Below are 23,407 nucleotides of genomic sequence, written 5' to 3'. Positions count from 1 at the left end.
TCTAATTATTATGAGAAAGACGACAACTGCAATTTAATTTTGCTACTTTCTTACAACTTTAGATTTTGGGGTCTCTTTAAGGATTGGTTCCTAAGATTAATGCCCCCCGCCTTATTTTAATGTTGAAAGCGGCCCTGCCTCAGATTATAATATGGACTAAACTGCATTCATGCAAATGTGGAACGAATTGGAAACGAGAAATACATTCAAAATGGTCTATGCAAAACAAACAATAGTCTTTATTGGTTAACATTTAATTCAGAAAATAGCAAACAATTACATATATCAATTGAAAATTTCCAACCAAATAGTACCTACTATTACAGGAAATTAAACACTTCAAACAGATAAAATAATATATCCCGTAAGTTAATATATTAATATAGCTTAATTCTATGGGAAAAAATTGACAACAAGCAGCCTTTACAATGAATAATAATTGAACACTTATTTAATTGACTTATTTATATTAATAATAACATATTTATATTATGTACTTATTAACACAACATTAATATTTTTGAACAACTGAAATAGGGATGTTTTGTGATGTTTTTACCGGTAGTTCGAAAAATGATGTTTTTTTATATTTTATTGAATTCATAAACCGTATAAATTCTTCAGCAAACATTCCTATCATGTCTTCATAGCACTATAGCCTTAGTGCAAGATTTGCTCGGTCGCAGTCGAGGAGTCGGTTTCGCGTATTGTACTATACCATTATACCTTTTGACGGTGCAAACTCAATACCGTCCAATTTTAATTAACTCAATAGCGTTTCGCATCGAGAGCTCTAGCTGCAGAATAAGATCCATTTTACTTTGATGTCCAGTAATTCGATACTCGATAAAGGCTCCTCGATTGCGTGCGAGCAAATCTTGTACTAACGGAACGGTAAAAAATATTAAGTACAAAATAACCACGAACTTAATTACGAACCGAAATTATAACTACACTGCCATTATCAAGCTAAAACTGAAGTTCTGACTTTTCCTGCATCTGCAAAAGAAGTTAGAGCTCGAAATAAAAAGCTAGAGAAAACGAGGTAGTATACCTATCATAAAGGCGCTTTACCTTTACCTCTACCTTTTTATCTCTTTATGTTTCCGGTTTCTAAAACAAAACGAGTTGGATAAGCATACCTGCTTTTGCATTGATAGATAGCCTGGTGGTCAGGGTTTCGGCTTCCCTTCAGGTGACCAAGTTTAATGCCCGGCTGGCAACTCGGTGTTCTGTATGGTTTTAATTTATACAATTAAACATTGCATAAATTACTTGACCGGTGAAGAAAAACGTCGTGGGGTAAACTGGACGCCTGAGAGTTTTCCAGTGTGGTGGACCGCAACCGCACCTGGCCAGCGTGGTGGGACTACGAACCAATGGTGATGGTTATGATGCAGTGCGAGCTCCTTTTACAAATGCAGGATAAGTCTAAAACTCTTCTTTGGCACGGCAGTATAGTTCCTATTGCACAAAGTATAAAACAATTAAGTTTTTGGGCCTTCCTCCCCCTTAATATAAATGGGATCATATTTTAGAGATAAGATAATATATAGTTAAACATTGTCTAAATAGTTTGCAATAATAATTTGTTAATAGTGATAATTGTGTCTGTAATTTGAGAGTTAATGGGCCGATAAAGGCTAGAACCCGGAGACATTGAATTAAAAAGATGGGCTTAGTAAATCGTCCTTTCGAACATGGTCAAGTATACATAATGTAGGCTGAAAAGATTGTCCGTATCCTTAGCCTCGTATTAATAAACCTTAGATCAAGCTAAGAACTGCTTCTCAGTACGCTGTAATCTTAAACGCGACCTAAATTTAAGAGTGAACGATAAGAGTTTTGGACAATTTTAAGGCTTTAAATGGATTCTTTTAAATAAGGTCATATCTACACTGACGGTGGTATCGCACGACTCTTACAGTCTAAGGGTTCAGAATACCCAATTTTCAAATTATTTATGGTTTAGTTCATGAGTGTTCTAAGAGATGGTGCTGATTTATATGTCAGTCGAACTTTGTTAAAATATCATGTAACCCCTTAAAGCTATCGTAACGCATGTGGGAATATTTAAGTTACTAAAACTTACGCTAGAAAAGGTTTACCTTTTATCTGTATATTAGGTGTAGACTAGACCTTAGTTGTCTTTATTAATTCATGAAAATTGGCAACCATTCTAGGTTTAAGAAAATTGTAAAGAAAACATAAGTACATAAGTACTTATTAAAAAAAAATGTAAAGAGTTATCAGTACATGCATACGTATTATTTTCCTACTACATTATAATTACTATTAAATTGACACAAATGCTATAAATCGCACTACAGATCTAAAATCCATTAACATAACATAACTAGGCTTCTTAACAATGCTACCTATGGCCTGAATAACATTTATTAGCATCAATTCGCATTTTACCTCTAAATTGTATACAGGGACGTACGCATAATTGCAGCATGTATCCGCTTATTATTTGTTTAAAATGCGTATAAGTGTTGCACAATGTAAAGTGTCAAACAGCGAACGTTCGTGCAGTAAATACGGGGTAACACGCTGTTTTATAGCGAACCCTTTGAGTGTTACGCGCTTCAGTCATTACGTCGCAGTCATCACAAGCGCCGATTTTAGATACTTCGGGGCTTTATAAGTTGTATGAAAATATAGAGTGAAAGAAAGCGAAATATCTGTATTTCGTAGACAAATATCGAGAAGAACCTATTGTATGGCATACGGTCCTACGGGCATCCAGAACATTGTAATAAAATAAAATTTAAGCGTGTTACGTGGAATTTAGGACGCGTCCTAATGATAAATTGCACCTGGCGACACCGGGCACTATCCACCTTTAAAGGATGCGAAATGCTCTTAAGAGCATTACTTCTGATAAATGTAGCTGAGAAAGGTCCCTTTTAAAATTTTGTGTCAGTAGTATTAATAAGAAAAATAAAAATATGTTTATTAATATTTCGTAAGTTAAATAAATAAAATTCCGTTGGTAGCAACACTAGGCTGGTCTAGTAGTCCTGTATGTAGGTGCCTATTTAAGTAGGTTTTATATTTAGTTAACATGCTACTAACATGCTGGAAACAAATTATTTTGACCAAATTTGGAACATAGTATTTGAATAGTAACGAACTTTTCTATTAATATAGTCTTTTGAAGTGGTTAAAGTACATTGTGTAGAAGCTCGACTTCACTTTCAGGGGCCAAGTTCGTATCCCAGCACGCACGTCTAACTTATGAAAACTTATGTGCGTTTTAAGTAGTGTTGCCCAAATTCAGTCTTGGTCTTGCAGTCTTGGTCTTGTTCTTGCGTTTTTGCAAGACCAAGACCAAGAACAAGACCGCGTATTTTTAGCAAGACCAAGACCAAGACTGACCGTGCAAGACTTGAGCAAGAACAAGACATAGCCTGCAAGACTCTTGCGTCTTGCAGCTAGGACTTAGCGCTATTTCACGGAGTAGTTAGGTGTAACAGTTCGGTGTATAGGTAGGTAGGTACGCTTAGGAATTCTATGAGACGCAAAAAACTATATCAAAGAATATGAAAAACTGGACCTATGCGCATTACGACTAAAACATAGCGAATAAAAAAATATCTATTAAAATCAAACTGAGTGCATGCATAGTTATGTTTTAACCATCGGCACTTTGATAATGCGGCATCAAAGGTTTTGTACTTACTTCTCAAAGAAATTTGCCGCTTTTCGGAAGTACATGGTTATGATACACGCGCCGGCGGCTTCTTTTGAAATCTAAAACAATCGTTGCCGCCGCGCCGAAATCATAACATTTGACACTATTCATGCAAAATAATTTCGAATTTTAAGAGTACCTACAGGTGTTCCAAAGAATAAATAAGTTTCAGAGTGCTTAGAATGAAAATGAATACATTATACTGATCACGCAAGTAGTATTATGATTAGGATAAAATGGTGAGGATAGGTAGTAGATGTCATAATAATTCATTCTAGTAAGTAATTATAATATTGATATGGTTTTAAACTAATTACTTAGGTACTATTATTGTACATTTAGTCATTATATTTCTAAAGTTTTTACAAGAAAAAATAGCAAAAAAGTGTTCGAATATCTCTGAGAGAGATGATGAGAGTAAGTATTTACTAGCTGTGCCCGCGACTTCGTCCACGAGGAATAGTAACTTTGGATGTATAGTGACGTTCAGGATTTATTTATTTATTTTAAAACTTCTGTCATCAAACATACAAACGAACTCTTCAGCTTTATTCAAATAAATGATAAATCGTAAAACTCTTTTATTAAATTTCTTATAAGTTGAGGGTTCAATCTCTTTCTAGACAGATAAGTATTGTTCTTTAAAATACAGTCAAGTTATTGTAATTAATTTGTTTTTTTACATGTTTTAGCAAATGTAAGCTTATAAATCATAAATGTTTATTAAGAAACAGTTACTTCCATGGAAAACGACATATAGGTCAGTTGATTTTTCGAATTTCTTATCAAATCTTCAGTTATTTATTAATCTGCTTGATCTTTACTATGGCTATGTTAATTCAAGCTCACAATGTTCCAATTCTAATACGTTTTTCTAAGATTTAAAGTAAACTTTAATAAATAGTAATAGACTAATAGGTAATTGCAAGACTTGCAAGACTCTTGCTGCAAGACCAAGACCAAGACCAAGACTGGGAGCGCAAGACCAAGACCAAGACCAAGACCAGGTGTATTGGCGCAAGACCAAGACCAAGACTGGCTAAGTCTCGTCTTGTTCTTGCATTTGGGCAACACTAGTTTTAAGTAATTAAAATATCACTTGCTTCAACGGTGAAGGAAAACATCGCGACGAAACCTGCATGACTGAGAGTTCTACATAATGTTCTCAAAGGTGTGTGGAGTCCACCAATCCGGAATGAGCCAGCGTGGGATGAGAATGAGAAGGGCTTGAGGCCGTACTCCAGTACTGCCTCAAGCCCTTCTCATTGTGGGAGGAGACCCGTGCTCAGGCTCCGGTGTGGGCCGGTAATGGGTTGATGTGATTTGATGATGATGATTTTCTTTACATTAATACTTTTTGTCACTAAATTACCATTCATTACTATCAGATTTCCGTTTCTGTACGGATAGACAAATCAAGATAAACGGAAGTTATGGGTAAGTGAAGAGTTTCAGTTGATAAGTATATACGATAGTATATCGTATATGCTTATCTACTTCGTATGTATTTACGTACTCTTCACTTGCTATGGTATACTTACCATAGCAGCTGAAAGCATGTGATAGCCGTCGGAATTTTACGCAAGATTCGAATAAGTGTGTATAGAACCCTCCGGCTAATTGCGAATCGATGCTGATAAATATGATCCAGGATTAATACATTTTTCAGTCTTCTTATATAATAATATGTGTAACTACAATCTACTAAATGTATAGATATATAAATATTCCAAAAATCACAATACATAGGCTCTTTACATAGGAATGTCCTAATTATACAAATTATAGACGGCACGGGTACTAAGCGCCCAGTTAAAGAAAAGTGGCAATGCACACAAATCTCTCCTTTAAATTGGCAAGTTTCACAAGATTCATATTCCAATGCTTAGAGACATGGGAAACCCAATTTGATGCTTCGCGGATAATCATTAGAATTTTTCTCTTGTTACCCTTTATTACGTTTTATTTTACGTTGGACATAATGACCCACCTAGCCTCTAGGCAGAGAACTAAAAATCATCGGCAGATAGCTGAATATCCATACCGACTATTATAAAACAATTTTTTTCGCCTCACTAGATTTAAAAGGCTTATTCTAATAATCCGAGCGCAAACTTTTTTTTTATCCGCTAGCGTGGTAAAGTTATTCGAAATTCGAATGTGACATTATGTGGAGTAAGTATTTTTTTCATGCGATTAAAAAAACAAAAAGGAACGCAAAAAAATTTGCTATATACAAAACGATCCACTGTGTTACAAATAAAAAGAGTAACAAAAAATGTAAGAGTAACAAATTTTAGGGAAACATTTAGCGCCCTCTAGGCGGAACTAATTGACAGTTGTCTTCCCCATTGTTCCGGTATCGCTGTTATGTAAGTTATTCGATTGAACTGAAATTTGGTTAAGGCACAGCTTGCACCACAGATACAGTTCCTGAACGCACAGCCCGGTATACCTAGGAGAACCAATGACGAGATCGCTTGCATCCTCAAATAATATCTAATATCTTTCAACAATACAAACCTTTTTTTTTGGGATATCAATTACAATTGACTTCTTAGCCTTTTTTTATCTTCTTTCGTTTTTTGTTTTTTTAAACTAATATTATTTAAAGCTTATTTTGGAAAAGATTCAGTTTTTTTTTGTAATTATTCTTTTTTATTTTACAATTAAAAAATTATCGAAAGATAACAAGAAACCCTTCTCTACTATCGCTAATTTGTGATGCAGTCAATGATATGGAGAAACAGGATTGAAATTAAAATATTATTGTTTTTTATTAAAGGAGAGTATTAGTAGTCTCTCTTTCTCGCATTGAGTATTAAGTTAATTTATAGTCAAGTACATTTATTTATGTGTTATCAATCAATTTATTTATTTATTTCAAATAGGCCTAATTTATAAGGCCTTTTAAAACGCCAAGTCTGTCTGTTAGTAGTGACTGTATATCAGTTCGTAACGCTATGTATTCACCTATTATTTTTGATAGAGTAACTAGAATATTATTCAATTATTGTTTCCTATAAAATCCTTCGCGTGATTTTATAGGAACGCCATGTGTGGCAAAACAGTGTAACCATTTTTTTAAATATATTACAGCTTGAAAACGGGTATTTGCAAATAAAGATATTCTCTTCGATTATATCTGTAGTAGTCACTATAAAACTGAGTAGCGTACATCGTACAATAAAATCGCGAGCATTCGCACACTTAATAAATGCACGTACAAACACAAACTCTTCTCACGAAGACGAAGCGAAGTTACTTAGTGTTACGGAAACTTATACGGAAAGAACATAAGGTAAGGTTAAATCAGGCGTCCAGCTCTTTAAAAACTTACAGCCAATAGCGAGAGGCGCTGAGTTAAGCGTGCCTTGTGATTGGTTGTAGGAAAAAAAATCATGTAATGACGCAGGTTAGACACAATAAGTGGACCTAGCTTTATAGTTACTTAGTAAAAGGATAAATCGATAAATTTTAGAAAGAGAAGATTTATCCAAAGCTCGGTGCTAGAAACAAAGCGTACGGTGCAGCATTCAGGTTAGCCGCTTGGAAGGATCTCTTGATACTAACATGGGGATATTGTTTTCGCCATTCCAGTACCTTTAAATAAAAAATAACAGTTATAATTTTTATAATATCTTCTTGACATCTTTTCGTCCAAAACCCCTCAGTGCCTGAATACCAAAGTCCTCGAACAGTGAGTGTTGCCAGTGATGACTTACGGATCAAAGACGTGGTCGCTAACTACGCCTCATAAGACGGCCCAGGGTCACTCAGCGAACGATGGAACTATGCTAGGAGTATCTCTACGTGATCAAATCAGAAATAAGAAGATCCGTTACCGACATAGCTCAACGAGTCGCGAAGCTTGAAGTGACAATGGGCGGGGCACATAGCTCGGAGAACCGATGGACGTTGGGGGTTCCAAGGAGTTGAAGTGGCGACCCCGCACCGGTAAACGCAGCGTTGGTCGACCCCCAACAGCGTTGGTGGACAGACCGGACAATCGGCCCAGAATCGTGGAGTTTGGAACGCCCTACAAAAGACCTATGTCCACCAGTGGACGTCAGCCAGTTGATTCGATGATGATGATGATCATAATTTTATTATTTTTATTACTGTTTTTACTTACTCTTGGAGGAATTATCAATTTTATATGCATTTTAAATTTATAAAATTGATGACGATGATATCTAATATCGCAAGAATAGTTCATTTAGAACTGGCTACTAAGTTATAGGTGTCAATTTCCAATTGTTAAGGATTTGAATTACCTGAGATTCTTGTATCTGATCGCAGAAACTGACGTCCAGAAGTCTCAGCTCTCGACATTCTGCCAGTATGCTAGAAAACAATAAACATTTCTTTCCGAACTTTGACATTTTTACTGTAGAGAGAACTAATAATTAAATATGGACAAGGATAACATCTTTCTTTCGCTGTGGTTCATTGTTGAAAAAAAAAAACAGTTTAAGAAGCCTCATTTTGGAACTCATCATCTCAATCGGTTTCCATAGATCAGAGTGACAAGTGTGAGCTTTTGTACCAACGTTTACTTATTCGATCGCGTGAAAGTTAACTTCGATTTATATTTATTCAAAGAGACAGTACGGTTTTCAAATATTGAAACTAGATGGCACTTCTTCGATACCATATAAATCATAGTTAACTTTCACTCGATCGAATAAGTGGATGTTGCCAGAAAATCTCACACTTTGCAATCAGGAGCAACGTATAAATATACTTACTCAGAGCATATGTCAGATGTCACAGCCCTAACTCCAAGCAGGTCGAGTTGCGCCAACTTTGGTATCTTCGGTAATAGAATGCGCAAATCTCTATCGCATACTCCACGTAATGCGCCCAAGAACAACTTGCGTATTTCACCCCCAGATAGCGAAGCGAGCCATTCCCCAGATCCGCCCGCTTGCAGACTGAAATAATAAGGGTGAAATTGATATTAAATATACTACAACAATACACACATCGCCATCTAGCCCCAAAGTATGCGTAGCTTGTGTTATGGGTACTAAGATAGCTGATTGATATTTTTGTAAGAATATATAACTCGCTATAACGAGTCATTCACTTAAAATAATTATTACTTATCTATGTAATTGAGTATTATGTAAGTTTATAATTTTATTAATTGTAGATATTATGTAATTATAGTATGTATGTTTATGTAAGTTTATTTTCTTTTTTGTAACATACTTTATGCACCATCCACTTTACAACTTTATTTTATCTTCGCACGCTCAGGTTGCCTTTAAAAGATCACTTTTAGTGATAAGGCCGCCTTTGCACCCTAGGACTAAGTACTATTACTGTTTTCCGTGTTTTTTTATTATATCTTTCCTATTGTTCTGTTGCAATAAAGTTTTTTCTATTCTATTCTATTCTATAAATACTTATAATATACAGATAAACACCCAGCACTAATAAACATTCATGTTCATTTCACAAACATTCTCCTGTTGTGGGAATCCACAGCCTTGGACTTAGAAAGCAGGGTCGCTGCCTACTGCTCCAACCGGCTGTTATTGGAAACCTTGAGGCAGTTTCTACGACGTGAAAACTTTTGTGTGTTAGCCGCTTGCTCATATTTTCACATGTTAACGACAAATATGAATAACTAACTTTTGCCCCCGCGTTCCTCGCTCTCGTTTACTACGGTTTTTTACAAATTCCGTGAGAAACTTTTTTTTTCTGAGATAGAAAGAGACATTATAATATGCCTAACGTAGGCTACGTTAGGAATACAACGAAACGTAGGCAACGAATATTTTTGTGACACTTCTTAATTAAAAGACTATTGTTCAGAATTTTAAGTGTTAAGTAAATAGTAGTAGTAATTCATATGTGAAATAAACTCGTAGTATATAAGAAAATTGCACGTCAGAAATTAGCACTATACCCATTTACAGCATCATTCTTTCAACTAAATCTATGCGAAAAAATAAAGTTGATTTATTGCAAAGTTTGGGCTTGAAGGACGGACAAACAAACAAACAAACAGACAAAACTTATCGTCATACTATAGCGACAAAGATATGACTGCGGGTGGAGATCGTGTTAACGGTAACAGATTTGTACTAGCTGCTAACATAACCGAAATCTTTACGGAGGCGGAATTATCTCAAACTGAACACTGATTAGTATGCCAAGCTAAAAAGTAGAGTAAATTTAACTATAGAACGTTTAAATGAAAATCGAAATAAAACTTCACAGGCTTTAGAGGTACATTATGTACTGTCTCAGAGACTTTCCTGTGAAAACGTAAACCAAATAGTTTTTACTGTAAGAAATCAGATACAGCCTCATCACATGCTAAATTAAAAATTATGTGACTCCTGTCACTTTATTGGATCCGCATCGCATAGCGTGCACGTTTCTGTCTTTCATCTTCAATAGGGTTGTCATAAGTTAACACTTAGAATGTTTTCATTTGTATGGAAAAATAACTATGTATGTATCTTTTGATTTTTACAGGGTAAACGTAAACCAAATAGTTTTTACTGAAAGAAATCAGATACAGCCTCATCACATGCTAAATTAAAAATTATGTGACTCCTGTCACTTTATTGGATCCGCATCGCATAGCGTGCACGAGTCGGTCTTTCATCTTCAATAGGGTTGTCATAAGTAAACACTTAGAATGTTTTCATTTGTATGGAAAAATAACTATGTACGTCTCTTTTGATTTTTACAGGGTGATTCCTTATGAAATATACTTATGCACCCTTCAATATTATTTCGTAATTTTGTCCTACGTTGTATATTGAAAATAAATCGCTTACCACCATCCAACGTCTAGCTCCTGCAGGTTCCTGCAACTGCCCAAAGCTCTAATGCCCACGGCGGTCAAGGAATACGACTTCCAGAAGTCAACTGACATCAGATCTGGACAATTTGCGCCTAATGCTAAAGCAACTTCATCCATTGCCGATATCATTTTGCAGGAGCCTGAAAGAAGGGTTAAGTTAGTGTAAACTCAAAATACGTTACTCTTCGTATTTACGTTCATAACTGTAATAGGTACGTCTCGCGGCGTTACCCGGGTTTTACGCCGAGTTACGTAATTACATTTTTAAAAATCGTTAATTGCAGACTATCATAGGAATTGGATGTATTTTGTATCAAAAGTACCCTACGTTATAATCATTCCTTTTAATTTAAATCTCAAAGCCAAAAGTCAAGTCAGTCAAAGAAACAGACAAACAGGCAAACAGACAAACAGGCAAACGGACAAACAGGCAAACAGGCAAACAGGCAAACGGACAAACGGACAAGCAGGAAAGCAGACAAACAGGCGAACAGGCAAACAGTTAAATAAACGAACAGACAAACAGGCAAACAGGCAAACAGAAAATCAGGCAAACAGGCAAACAGAGAAACAGACAAACAAACAAAAAGGCAAACAGACAAAAGGACAAACAAACAATCATCATCATCATCATCATCATCATCTACAGTGCTATATAATATTATTAGTACATATATATAAATATTAAAGTATTCATCAGTTATCGTATGGCTGGCTATTGCCCTAGTATATTTATTTATTATTCATTTTATTTATTTTGGTTTGTTAAGTATATAAGTGTTAGTATAAACTAGTAATATAAGGAGATGTTTATAGGCCTACCAACATTAAGATGCTGTAATCCAGGGTTGGACCATACGATGGCAACAGCTGCAGATGTAGTAATATGAGTTCTATACAAATCAAGCCGTTTTAGTTTCGTAAGAGATGCTATACAGGACCACTCGGTGCAGCTTACTACGGAGCGAAGACATAGCTCTGAAAACGAAAACAGCCGCTAATGCTAGTCGATCAAGACTTTTTTTATAATTTTTATCCCTTCAAGTGGAGGTAGGTAAAGCTACACTTGGAGGAATTACAAATTTTACCGATGCCGAAATTAGTATATGCCTTTTACATCAGTCTTACAGCGACTGTAGCGCCATCTAGTAGGAAACATTGCAGTTTCGATCTACTTTTCAAAGGTCCATATTACAATGAGAAACGTTTGTAACAAGAAATGACACATTGCTTTTTTATAATTTTATAATAATGTCCTACTAGATGGCGCTACAGTCGGTTACGAAATTTTTTTTATGCATATTAAATTCATAAATTGATAATTCCTCCACGTACCTACACGTGGAATTACACACAAAAAAAAATTATAATAAAGCAATGTCATCTCTTGTTTTAAACGTGTCTCATTGTAATATGGTTTTTAGAAAAAGTAGATCGAAACTGCAATCTTTCCTACTAGATGGCGCTACAGTCGCTAGAGCCGTAGTTTAATTGGTTAAAGCGCTCAGGACGCGATTGCCAATGAGTCGCAGGTTCAAATACTGTCGGTTCCGGAAATTTTTATATGCATTTTACATTTATATAATTAAAATCGATCCAGACTACTTAAGTGCGGTCAATTCTTAATGTCGTGGACATGTTCGGTTAGGTTAGGTTACTATAGCATTTTAGAGTTAGACACCATATTTTCTTTTAAATTTTTACGGAACATGAAAATATTAATTGAAATGTTTTTTTTCTTTTCGCAGGAGCCTAAAATGTTGTTTACCCCTTCACTTAGTGAACGATCTGACATGTGTTTGTTTACATTTAGTCCGCGGATAAATTGGTCCCAGTACATATCACCATCTATAATCATTTATGGCCAGAGAAGCGTGGCGATTCTACACACAAAAAGCCCTTTCTCGTGTAAAAGAGGAGGCCAGAACCCATTAGTGAGACGTTAATATGCTGACTATAGCCTTGAAGATGAAGACATACAAATCAGACAATGTAAAAATTAGACCTACCTTGTAAATTAGAAGAGGTGTCAACTATGGCTCTTAGCACAAAATTGTCGACAAATTTGCAGCAGTTCATTCTTAAGTGTGTTAATTCAGCGCCACTGTCCTTTAGAAAACTGGAAGTAAAAATTTTTTTTTTTAGTTCTCTCAATTTTTTTTTTTAAATAGTAAACAAGTACCATCATATCAATACATTAACGGCCTACTATAGGCACAGATCTCCTGTCATAGTGAGAGATGGTTAAGGCCGTAGTCTACCACGCTGACCCAGTGCGGATTGGCCGTTGAGAATATTATGGAGAACTCTACTCACGATGTTTTCCTTCACCGTTTAAAGCAAGTGTTATTTAGATTGCTTCAATTAAAGAAATGTGTTATATGCGTATTAATTCCTTACAAAAAGTTAGAGGGACGTGCTGGGATTCGAACTTGGGCCCCCTAAAGGGAAGTCGAAGTCTTTCCCACTTGGCTATCACCGTTTTAAATAAACAAGTACATCCCACGTACATCATATATATAATTTTTCACATTTCGACCTAGTCACATTATTAGGTTTACAATTGTTTTATATGTTGATTAACAATGAAAATAATCTTAGTTTAAATTCTTTAGCTATCTACGAAACCTTTTTTTAAAAATAATGCATTCATTCCATAGACTCATTATATTATTGCGTTTGGAGGGGTTCATTGAACAGAGAAAATAGCACCAACTTATTGGTGCTAAAATGCAAAAAGAACACCAAATAAGTCGACCTTGTATTTCCGACGTGACAGTAAGATTAAACTAAATACAAATGGTGATCCCTGATCCATCAGTATCTATTTTCGCATAACAGTTCTAGCAAGGCTAAACCGTATTTTCCCAAATATTTAAGTAAGACAGGATTCTTTTGTGGTCTGTAGTAGTTCATGAGTGCTAGAAGCGGTTGCACTGGTCATAAACCAGTTCAACCTCTCCAGGTTCAATTGACCTGCCGAGTTGTGACAGCAAAACGATTTTTTTTTTAAATTTTCGTTTCTTTTTTTTTTAACTACTCTTTTCACTACTTCACTCGTCACTCCTCTTTTTTCCGCGGCTGTCATACGGAGCGACTTAGGAAAAACGGAAAACGGGTAGCAGCGTCCTCTATGCTACTATTACTATCTACTGCAATAACCAACCCGTCTGCCCAGCGTGGTAATAATGAAAAAACCCAACTGTTGTAAGGGGCCTATTGTCCAGCAGTGGACTGCTGTAGGCATAGTGTAAAATATTTGATCGTAGGACCATATCTGCATTTATATAGATGTTTTATACTTACTTGACTACATACTGCGGTTGAATCATGCAATGGCTACCGCACCAAGACAGATCCAATTTTTGTAGAAATTTGCATCGCACTGACAAGGTTACTAGCACCTGAGGAGCAAAAATAATGTTTTGGAGTACAAAATAACTTGAACTGAAATTACTACCTCGGTGTAGAAAATTTTAAGCCATAAAACTTACTAGCCCCGCATATTCTCAGATAATCTAATGTTAGGTAGGTAGGTGTTCAAATGTTTGTTATTCCTTCCTTGTTAGACCTCCCTGGTGCAATTTTGAGCGCTGTGAATTTAAGTAGGAGATCCCTGGTTCGATTCCCGGCAAAGACAGTTTGGGAATTTATAATTTCTGAATCTTCTCTGATCTGGTTGGAGGGAGGTGGGAGGTGGGAGGCTTGACCGTGGCTAATTACAACCCTACTAACAAAGACGTGCCAATTCAGTATTCCTGAACGATGTCGCGTAGGAACCGATAACAGGTATTAGGTTTTAGGTTTATTATAACTTCGAACCAGTTAGCCCGGTAGCATTTTAGACTTACAACATCACTTACGACCAGGTGTGCCGTGCCGGGGATCTAACTCTATATATATATCTATACCTTAAAGGAAGCCGGAGTCTTCATACTATCATCGCTTATTTACATATTATACATTATACAAGCGGACCCCAGCGCCATCTGTCGGGCTGATTTGTGAATCTAAACCATCCAGGGTGCCACCCAAAGGCATACCAAAAAATTCATTTAAATCGGTCCAGCCGTTTAGGAGGAGTTCAGTGACATACACACGCACATAAGAATTATATATATAAAGATTATTATTAATCTAATATGGCAGCATTCCAACTTAATAACCTTAGCACGCATAAATCAATGGCACAATTACATTCACATACCATGTGTATGTAAATTTGCAGGCAAATGGGGTTAGCAAATGACAATGACACTTATGTAGATTTTTAATGCGCCACCCGTAACCAGGAAACTTGGCAAATGCTCCCTTACTACCATCGCTTAGAGTAATCTTATTTTATTACTGGACTATAAGATTGGATTCGAGAACGTAAACATCGTAATCATAATCACATTAGGGAGTTAATTAGGGAGTTCTAAAATCCAGGGTCATGGGCCGATTGTTTCCAGCATCACCCACGAGCTCGTTTGATGTCTGTCCATATCGTTGGGGGGCGACCAACAACCTTCACCACCTTAGGACCCCAACGTCCATCGGTTCTCTGAGCTATGTGCCCCGCACATTACCTCTTCACCTTGGAGAATCATTGAGCTATGTCAGTAACTCTAGTTCTTATAGAGATCTTCTTATTGAATTACCTAAAGATACTCCTAACATGAGTGACACTTATCTTTCTTATCCGACCCTTTATTGTTTATTGTTCATCATATTAATTTAGTTTAATATTCATCAGTTATCTTAGTACCCATAACACAAGCTACGCTTACTTTGGGGCTAGATTGCGATGTGTGATTGTCGTAGTATATTTATTTATTTATTTATTATTGTTGTTTATTGTTATTAGGTACACAAAACAGGTAATAACTAAAAGTAGATCTAAATATAAGTAATAACATGTTTTGTTTTAAGGTACAACCCAAAGTATGTGTACACAACTAAACAATATAAACAATCTATCAATTCAATATAATACTGCTTTCAGTAATGAGTATAAGCCCCCTAGTCGACGCCATAGAAAACGCCCGCGTTGGTAATGCCAGTTTATTGAGCCGATAAGACGATAAACGGTTGAGATACGCGGCCACAATTGTAGAGTGAGTGTAGAAATACAAACCTGCGACTTTACGCAATGCCAATAGGGTCTGAGATCAATACTTCTGTAGAGTATAGCATCCGAAGCCAACCTTCTGAAGTGTCGGTTTACTTGTGCGCAGCGACATAAAGATTGCATGTCCAGGAATTTCATCACCGATAGTATTGTTTCGTCCTGTAATCGAAAATGATATGAGATGGAATTTTGAATATTGGAAGCAGGCGTTACTTTGCGGAAATCCATAATATATTATGAAAATTTGACGGCCGATTGACGCAGTTGGCAGCGACGCTGGTTTCTGAGCCAAGGCCGTGGGTCTGATTCCCACAACTGGACAATGTTTGTGTAATGACCATGAATGTTTTTCAGTGCCTGGGTGTTTATCTATATATTATAAGTATGTACGTATATTATTCATATAATTAATTATCAGTCATCTTAGTACATGCATTGTAGTCATACATTTGAAATGCCGTAGGAATAGCAATTTCTCATTTCAAATTGGATCCATGCTTTCCATCCGGCTGCTGTGGTATTCGATTAGCATTATTTTTTGACTATATAATTTAAATAGTCGTTGATTCTTTTTTTTAATGTAATTTAATTGAGAGAAAAATTTTGGATTTCAGATTCCAGACTCGATTGGAAAATTGTTGTGGTTGCGGTTGTATAGAACACGTTTTAGGTATAACTTAGTTTTATATTAGTACAATTGTTTCCATAAATTTAATGAAAAGATTTATTATAAAATGGAAACATTCATTTTAGTTTAGTCATTTCTAATAAATAATCTTCTAAACAGGCGTATCAAACAATAATTTCGAAAGTAATTAACAGAGATATTTGATATCGATATAAACACCTTTCAGAAATAATAATTTTATAGTGATGCACTGAATAGACTACATTTAATATTTATAAGTTTAATGTTCCATATGTCAGCTACGTTAAGAAAATTATGACACATATGGATTCAGTCTGATCGTTTGTACTTTGAATAATTCAAGAGACGTTCAAAATAATGAGTCTCGCATGATGGCTAGGTCATTTTCTATTGTTGATGACGCAATGCACGAGATGTTTTATCGCTGACTACGCGGCATAGTTATGGAACGCAGAATTTTTTTTCCTGCAACCTCTCTTAGTCGCTATTACATACTTGTATTCCTTATTCCACCACCATTCTCATCTAAAAAAAGTATTTTTGTTTCTAAACTCAGATACGTTCCACCCTTTGAGGGGTATACTAGCATCCTAAAGAAACCTACACTCTAATTTTAAATGTCCCTAACTTTGAAAGACAACAACAGCGTCCCTCAACAGTCTTTTCCCCCTCCCTAATTAATAAGTACTCTATGTTCTATGTCACTCCCCACATAACCCTCTACTGCCTGAGAAAGTCTCGTAAAATGGGTCCAGCCGTTTTCTAAATTAGCCGGAACAAGTACAGACATTTTATAATTATATATTTACCGTTTCTACATTGATAACCATTTAGTAAAAGCTATAATGTTGACATTAGATACAGACAATTAATTTTATTTATTAGTATAGCTCGGTATACTTGCAAACTTCTGATACATTACCTAATACCTACTCCATATTTTTTTTTAATTTTCCGCAAGCAATGAGCGTGCCTATCGGAAATAAACCTAAACAAACTTCTTATCTACCCACTTAAAAATAGCAAAGCGAATGTGATTTAAACAGAATCAATACTGGTTAGTTAATCAAATACGAATTAAGGTTCATACAACGTCATTAGGAGAAGAGGAACAAGTACACCGCCTATAAAATGTATCACTATTAAACTTATTCTTATAAAAGGACTGGCCCATATTTTACCCGGGATTGTGTGTTTTAAAGTGTATATTGAATTTTGTTTGATCATAATCTAGGTCCTTCATCTAGCTTCCGTGGCCATAGCAATCGTGTCCTTATCAGACCTTCAATGAAAACAGCTGATGCTATGGTTGTCACCGCGTATTTTTTTATGACAACTTTGTACATATACGTTATTCATTATAATAGATGCCTTAACGGTAAATAGCAGATTTTATGGTTGGCCCTTACGTGCTGCGACCCACAACTGTGTACAGTTCTCTTCTGATGTTGGTTTAAACGATTTTTACATGATAAAAACGAGAAAGGAAATAACGTACATAATATATAAGAACTATCGTTGTATACTATAATATGTGTTAGGGCATGTTTGTGTGCGTATTTATGTCAGTTTGCAAATGTGCGTGTGTTATTTATGTGCATATAAACTCACATGCATACGCATGTACATAATGAAATCATAATATCATTATTTATCAGCTTGTTTAAAAGGTGTACAGGTATGTGTGCGTGCGTGCGTATATAAACGTGCGTATGTATGTTAGATTAACGTGTTTGCGCGTATTAATCATGATAACATCTATTTAACCGTTTCTTAAAATAAATTCAGTTTAGCTTACCGGCAATCGTTGAAAATCACCCAGTGGAGGTCCAGTGTCAAGGTTATCTGCTTGCATCAATATGGCAGGGTTGCCAAGTTTCTCATGGAGGTTTGAAGCCAACACTTTGTTAAGTAGCATTCCTGAAAACGATAATGCATTACAGAATATTGGTGTGGTGTGGCTTTAGCCGTGGCTAGCTACCGACAAAGACGTGCCGCTAAGCGATTTAGTGTTCCCGTGCGATCTCGCGTAGAAACCGATTAGGAGTGTGACTACCATACTCCCTAACAGGTTTGTCCGCTACCATCTTATACTATATTATCACTTACCAGGTGAGATTTTAGTCGACGGCTAGCTTGTACTGGAATAAGAAAAGCCTAGCCTTTTTAAAAGTTTGGAACTGCATGATTTGCAGCAAACCTTTCTACACACGACGACCTTTTTTTTCGACGTACGTACTAAATTTAGCCGAATTTTGGTAACACTCATAATTGTGTTTTACATTCATAATACAAGTATTAATTACCTTAAGAGTTCTTAGATATGTTTTAAGTTAAATACCTCTGCAGAAGTTTATTTCATCCTTGATAAATTCAACTAGAAGTGTAAAAGATTATTCAATATAAAATATATCTATTGAATCTTTTTCATAACAATAAACTATTGATTTATTTTGTTTTATAGTACTAATATTATTAACTACACGGTTTTTAGAATGACAGATTGCATTAACAATCAATATCATCATTAAATGTATATAACAACAGATTACCGCGGTAATGAGGAAAACACAGATTGATATGCAATTAAACGGTGGTTAATAGCTATTGTACGCGATAGATTATTGTTTACGCAACAGATGTTTTATCGCCGCTGTCAAGGCTAAGGTTCATTTCTCTACTAGCTAAGGCACTTCCTAGTTGGATGCGTTATAAAACATAGATTGTATGACAAATAACTTTCTTATTCTTTAGCTCTCATATTATTATGCTTCAAAGAGTAATATACACCTTTAGTTTCAATATAAAAGTCATCGCATCAACTTCCTTGCACAAAGGTAAAATAAAAACCCAGCCTAAAAAAAGATTTCGTTGAATCGTGATTGAATATCGGAACACTGTAACGTCAAACCAAAACGGCCATTATATTTCTCATTTTAAACTCGCAAATTCTGTAATCGAGTTTTACTTCGCTAATGGCACTTTCTGTTAAATTAAGGACAAGTTTGGGCTTTTAAACAAAGTGCATAAAATCCATTTTATTCTGATGTTACAGTATCGAATCTTCGATTTCCTTAGGCTTGATTACTCCATGTAAGGTTTACTATACTTTTAGCTATGCTCAGCAAGGTTTGTAACCGTTTTGAGAAATTGATTTACGAAAATCCATTAGATATTGTTAAAACAACCGGTGTCTTGCACGTGTACAAAACGGGTTAAACAAAATAAATAGGAACACGCAACAGCGCTTCCCTTCAACTCCCGCCGCGCTGCTTAGTATGAAACCGAAAACCATCGGTCAATCAACCTTATCAATGCTCATACAATCATTCTTTTCAATAAAAATTAAGTATTTCATTTTAATACGTTCCTCACCTTTTTCAACTACCGGTGGGGATTTCTTCTTGAAGAACAAACTTGTATATGCAAAGTTATTCTTAATATTTGCCAAATTCGCCGGTACTCTTCCTCTTAAAAGGACCGCATCTAGTTCTGTGTAATATGGCAGCAGTCTATGGTTGAATTCAAGCCTCAATATCCTATTTTAAAACCAAAAATACGTATTAAATAGCTATCTTGTCGGTTGACGCCGTGAGTTTGTTGGAGGGAAATATAAATTGTTTAACGACCATATTTAAAATCTTACATTATAGACTTTATGCATTTCATATAATAATGTTCTACTATACATATAATCACACACAAAAAGTAATGAAAAGAAAAAAAATTACTGTATGAGAGGACAATATTCTTTTCTTGTCAACTATACGCAACTTTTAATCGAAATCTTTCAATAAATGGAATTAAATTCATAAATCATATTTTGTACAGTAACTGTACCAGTTATTTAACAAATATTTTTTATCTTTATTTAAGTAGGACTTTTAACTAGGATTTGAAAAAGGCTCTATTAAAATGTCTGTCTATCCAAAGTGACTTGTCAATCAGTTTGGAAGGCAGATTTAAAAGAATAGAAGTTCTAAACTAGTTTTTTAGGTGTAACAATCAAAAAATTTAACAAAAGAAATATAAGAGGTAAAGGTTCCATAATTACTGTAATAATGGCATTACCTTGTAGGGAAATTAATTTGTCTAATAGTTGGGCTAAATATCCTAGGTGTATCACCAGGGTACTCTGGTTCTCCTTCCCACAGCAGAATCCATGATGTTGGTCCAAAAGCCCAAATTCTGATTAGGGCGCCAGGATTATATGTTTCAAATACTGCAACCTCTAATGGGTAAACTGCTCTCTCGAATGCCACCTCTAACGAAATTATAGAAAAAAAAACTATAGTTACATTTATAAACTTAATAATAACTTTAGTTAAACTATTTATATTCTAATCTAATTCTTAGCAGCTGAGATACTGATAGCATTGCCCCTTTGAATGGCCTAATTAAATATGTAGTTTGCCAAAATTATGCCCACTAAAAATGTAGCACCACATCTGATGGACAGATTTCTATCATGACCGAACTTTACTTATTTGCTGTTGTCATGATAGAAGTTTCTTAAAGTGTTTTTAGATATATCTACATTGCTTAATGTAATGTTAAATGGTGAATTTTCATTGTGATTCACTTATGGTATTTTATTTTACTTATATTATATATTAATGGGATGAAATAATAAATCAAAAATACAAACCTACAAAATCATGACTTGGTATAGCGCTGCTATTCTGAGGCATGTATTCTTTCTGAACTGAAGGTGCCTCATCCCACCAGGTACCATATGTCCTCTATTAATAAAAAAAAACCAATAAATATTAAAGACTTAAATCATCAAAAGTAATTCACCATTCTATCTGTTTAAACAGATTACTCTTAGCCTTTGACTGCAATCCCACCTGATGCTAGTGATGACGTAGTCTAAAGATAGTAGCAGTTTAACCTAAAAGGGGTATGGCAGTAACCAGCAAAAATTCTGCATAGAAATTCCCAAATTGATGATCAAACCGTCCTGGGTTTGATCTCCCAGTAAAGAGACAAAATGTGAAATGTGTGCTTTATATCTTGTCGGAGTAAATGGTTTTCAAGAGATATACGATTAGTGAACCAAAACCTCAGAGTTACCTGTTGTTTGGCTGCTAGTTTACCATTCCACTACATTTTTCTCTATTCCAACAACCAATTTCCTTACAATATTGAAAAGATTTTTTATTGTTAAAAAAAACATTGATATACTATGTCAATTCCATTATACAGTTACAACAAAAAAAGTTAATCATCACAACAATAGATTACATTACAGGAAATTTTGTCAGGTTGATGTTAAAAAAAACTGCCCAACTGTAAAAGATACTGGTGTTATATTTATTACAATATAAAGAAAATTATATTATGAGAAGCTATTAAATATAACTTGCTTTAACGGTGACGTAAAACATTGAAAGGAAACCTGCTTACATGAGAGCTATCCATAATGTTCTCAAGGATGTGACAAGTCAACAAATCCACCAGCTTGACCAATCAGCAGGGCAAGCACGGGCAGGAGACAAAAATTTTATCCAATGATTATATCCCTTGACAAGGGATACAATTAACGTGTCGACCTGCTAAAGTACAGGAATATGGAATAAGAGAAGTTTACCCCCATTTATTATTACACATGTATTTTTTGGATATTATTTCCACTTGTGTACCAATGCTCTGAGAGTTGAAAAAGCTGTGGGAGAAGATACATTTATATCCTTTCCCCGGGGATTTAATTGTCTCCTGCCCATGCTAGCCATGCTGGTGGACTACAGCCTAAACCCTGATCATTATAAGAGGATACGCATACCCTGTAGTATGCCAGTAATAGATTGTTGATGATGATGATGATAAGCAAGAGCTTATAGGTGCTATGAAAAATCACGACAAATCTTTTCGTGATTTCCATCTTTCCTGTCCTAGACGTGCTGTTAATTTGGACGTTTGTAGCAGTTTACAAAAAACATTTTTAATTAAGTTCTCTCTAATAGTATTTTACTGTAAAAATAAAACACTATATACATATATATATATATATATATATATAGAAGCTTACCATAACAAAGGCCTGAGGATAATCTCCATAATCTGGGAAATTAGAAGGCGGGCCACGCAAGTTGAATGCAGTGTACGACACACTTATTTCGCTGCCATACTGGGAACTAAAGTCATCTACATTCTGCACAAATTGCTCAATAATATTCTGTGAATCCTTGTCATCTTCGGGGCAGGAATCCTCTTTAAACCATAACAGTGACGATATTATATCTGCTGCACTTTGCATTTTACGTTAAAAATATTTCGATTCTTTGGTGGAAAATTCTACTCTTTTGACAAACGGCAAGTCACCGATACCACTACAAGTCTTATTACCACCAAAAGTAAAAACACTTCAAATAATAAAGTATGCGGAGTCAGAAATAGTGTTTTAACCGTCCGTCCGTCAGACCTTTAGAATCCAAATAAAAATACAACACAACAACAATGAAGTCGTTCGTTTTAACTTGACGGGTGATCCTGCAGTGCACAGACAACTAATTGATCTAATTGACACTTGGCAGTCGGCTCTTCATAGGGCAATAATAGGGCAGTACAAGGGTCACACACACAGCACAAGATAAAACAGTACAGAAGGATACAGTGTTTCAAGAATGTAACATCAAGCCGTCGCGGCGTGGTGTTTAACCAAATATGCAAAACAGTTAAATGCAAAAAACTGTACTGTATTTTCCGCATTACTCCATTTCCCATGGTATTAAAAAAAAACGATAATCTTATGTTTTGAAAAGTCTTGTTGCTCAACTCTAATATGTCGTAGCGTAGGCACTTACGTGAAATTGAGAAACATCTTTACCCAATCTCGAGAATAGGCAACCGGACAGTAATTACAAAAAATCTTAAATTTATTTTAAAACAAAAGGATCTTTACAAAAGTAAATAGAAGGAATTGCAGACATTCTTTCGCTATTTCGTCTTGCCAAGACAACGTTTTTTTATTTACTATAAATACATTGCGAATGTAAAGGGATAAATTGTTTACGAAGCAACTAAGCAACTAAAAAAGTAGTTTCTGATTTATGTGGTCCGTAATCTGGCATCTGCTGTGGTTTGATGTTGACATCACAGACCAGTAAATATTGA

General features: G+C 35.3%; 1 protein-coding gene across 1 annotated transcript; it reads right to left on the bottom strand.

The window, feature by feature from the left end:
• Positions 1 to 4,997: 4,997 nt before the first annotated feature.
• On the bottom strand, positions 4,998 to 22,714 carry LOC120628684 (F-box/LRR-repeat protein 4). The gene is made up of 13 exons (XM_039897239.1): positions 22,323 to 22,714; positions 20,940 to 21,033; positions 20,363 to 20,555; positions 19,667 to 19,830; positions 18,090 to 18,211; positions 15,649 to 15,801; positions 13,836 to 13,933; positions 12,539 to 12,648; positions 11,352 to 11,507; positions 10,504 to 10,669; positions 8,452 to 8,637; positions 7,978 to 8,047; positions 4,998 to 7,303 (listed from the first exon to the last, which is right to left on the bottom strand). The coding sequence occupies exons 1-13, from the start codon at positions 22,548 to 22,550 to the stop codon at positions 7,193 to 7,195; spliced, it is 1,851 nt and encodes a 616-aa protein (XP_039753173.1). The 5' UTR covers positions 22,551 to 22,714; the 3' UTR covers positions 4,998 to 7,192.
• Positions 22,715 to 23,407: the final 693 nt, after the last annotated feature.

This window comes from Pararge aegeria, chromosome 13, assembly GCF_905163445.1.
Source record: "Pararge aegeria chromosome 13, ilParAegt1.1, whole genome shotgun sequence".
NCBI classification, from domain to species: domain Eukaryota; kingdom Metazoa; phylum Arthropoda; class Insecta; order Lepidoptera; family Nymphalidae; genus Pararge; species Pararge aegeria.
Note: the sequence above shows the minus strand (reverse complement) of the source record. Positions and strands in the feature narration are given on the sequence as shown.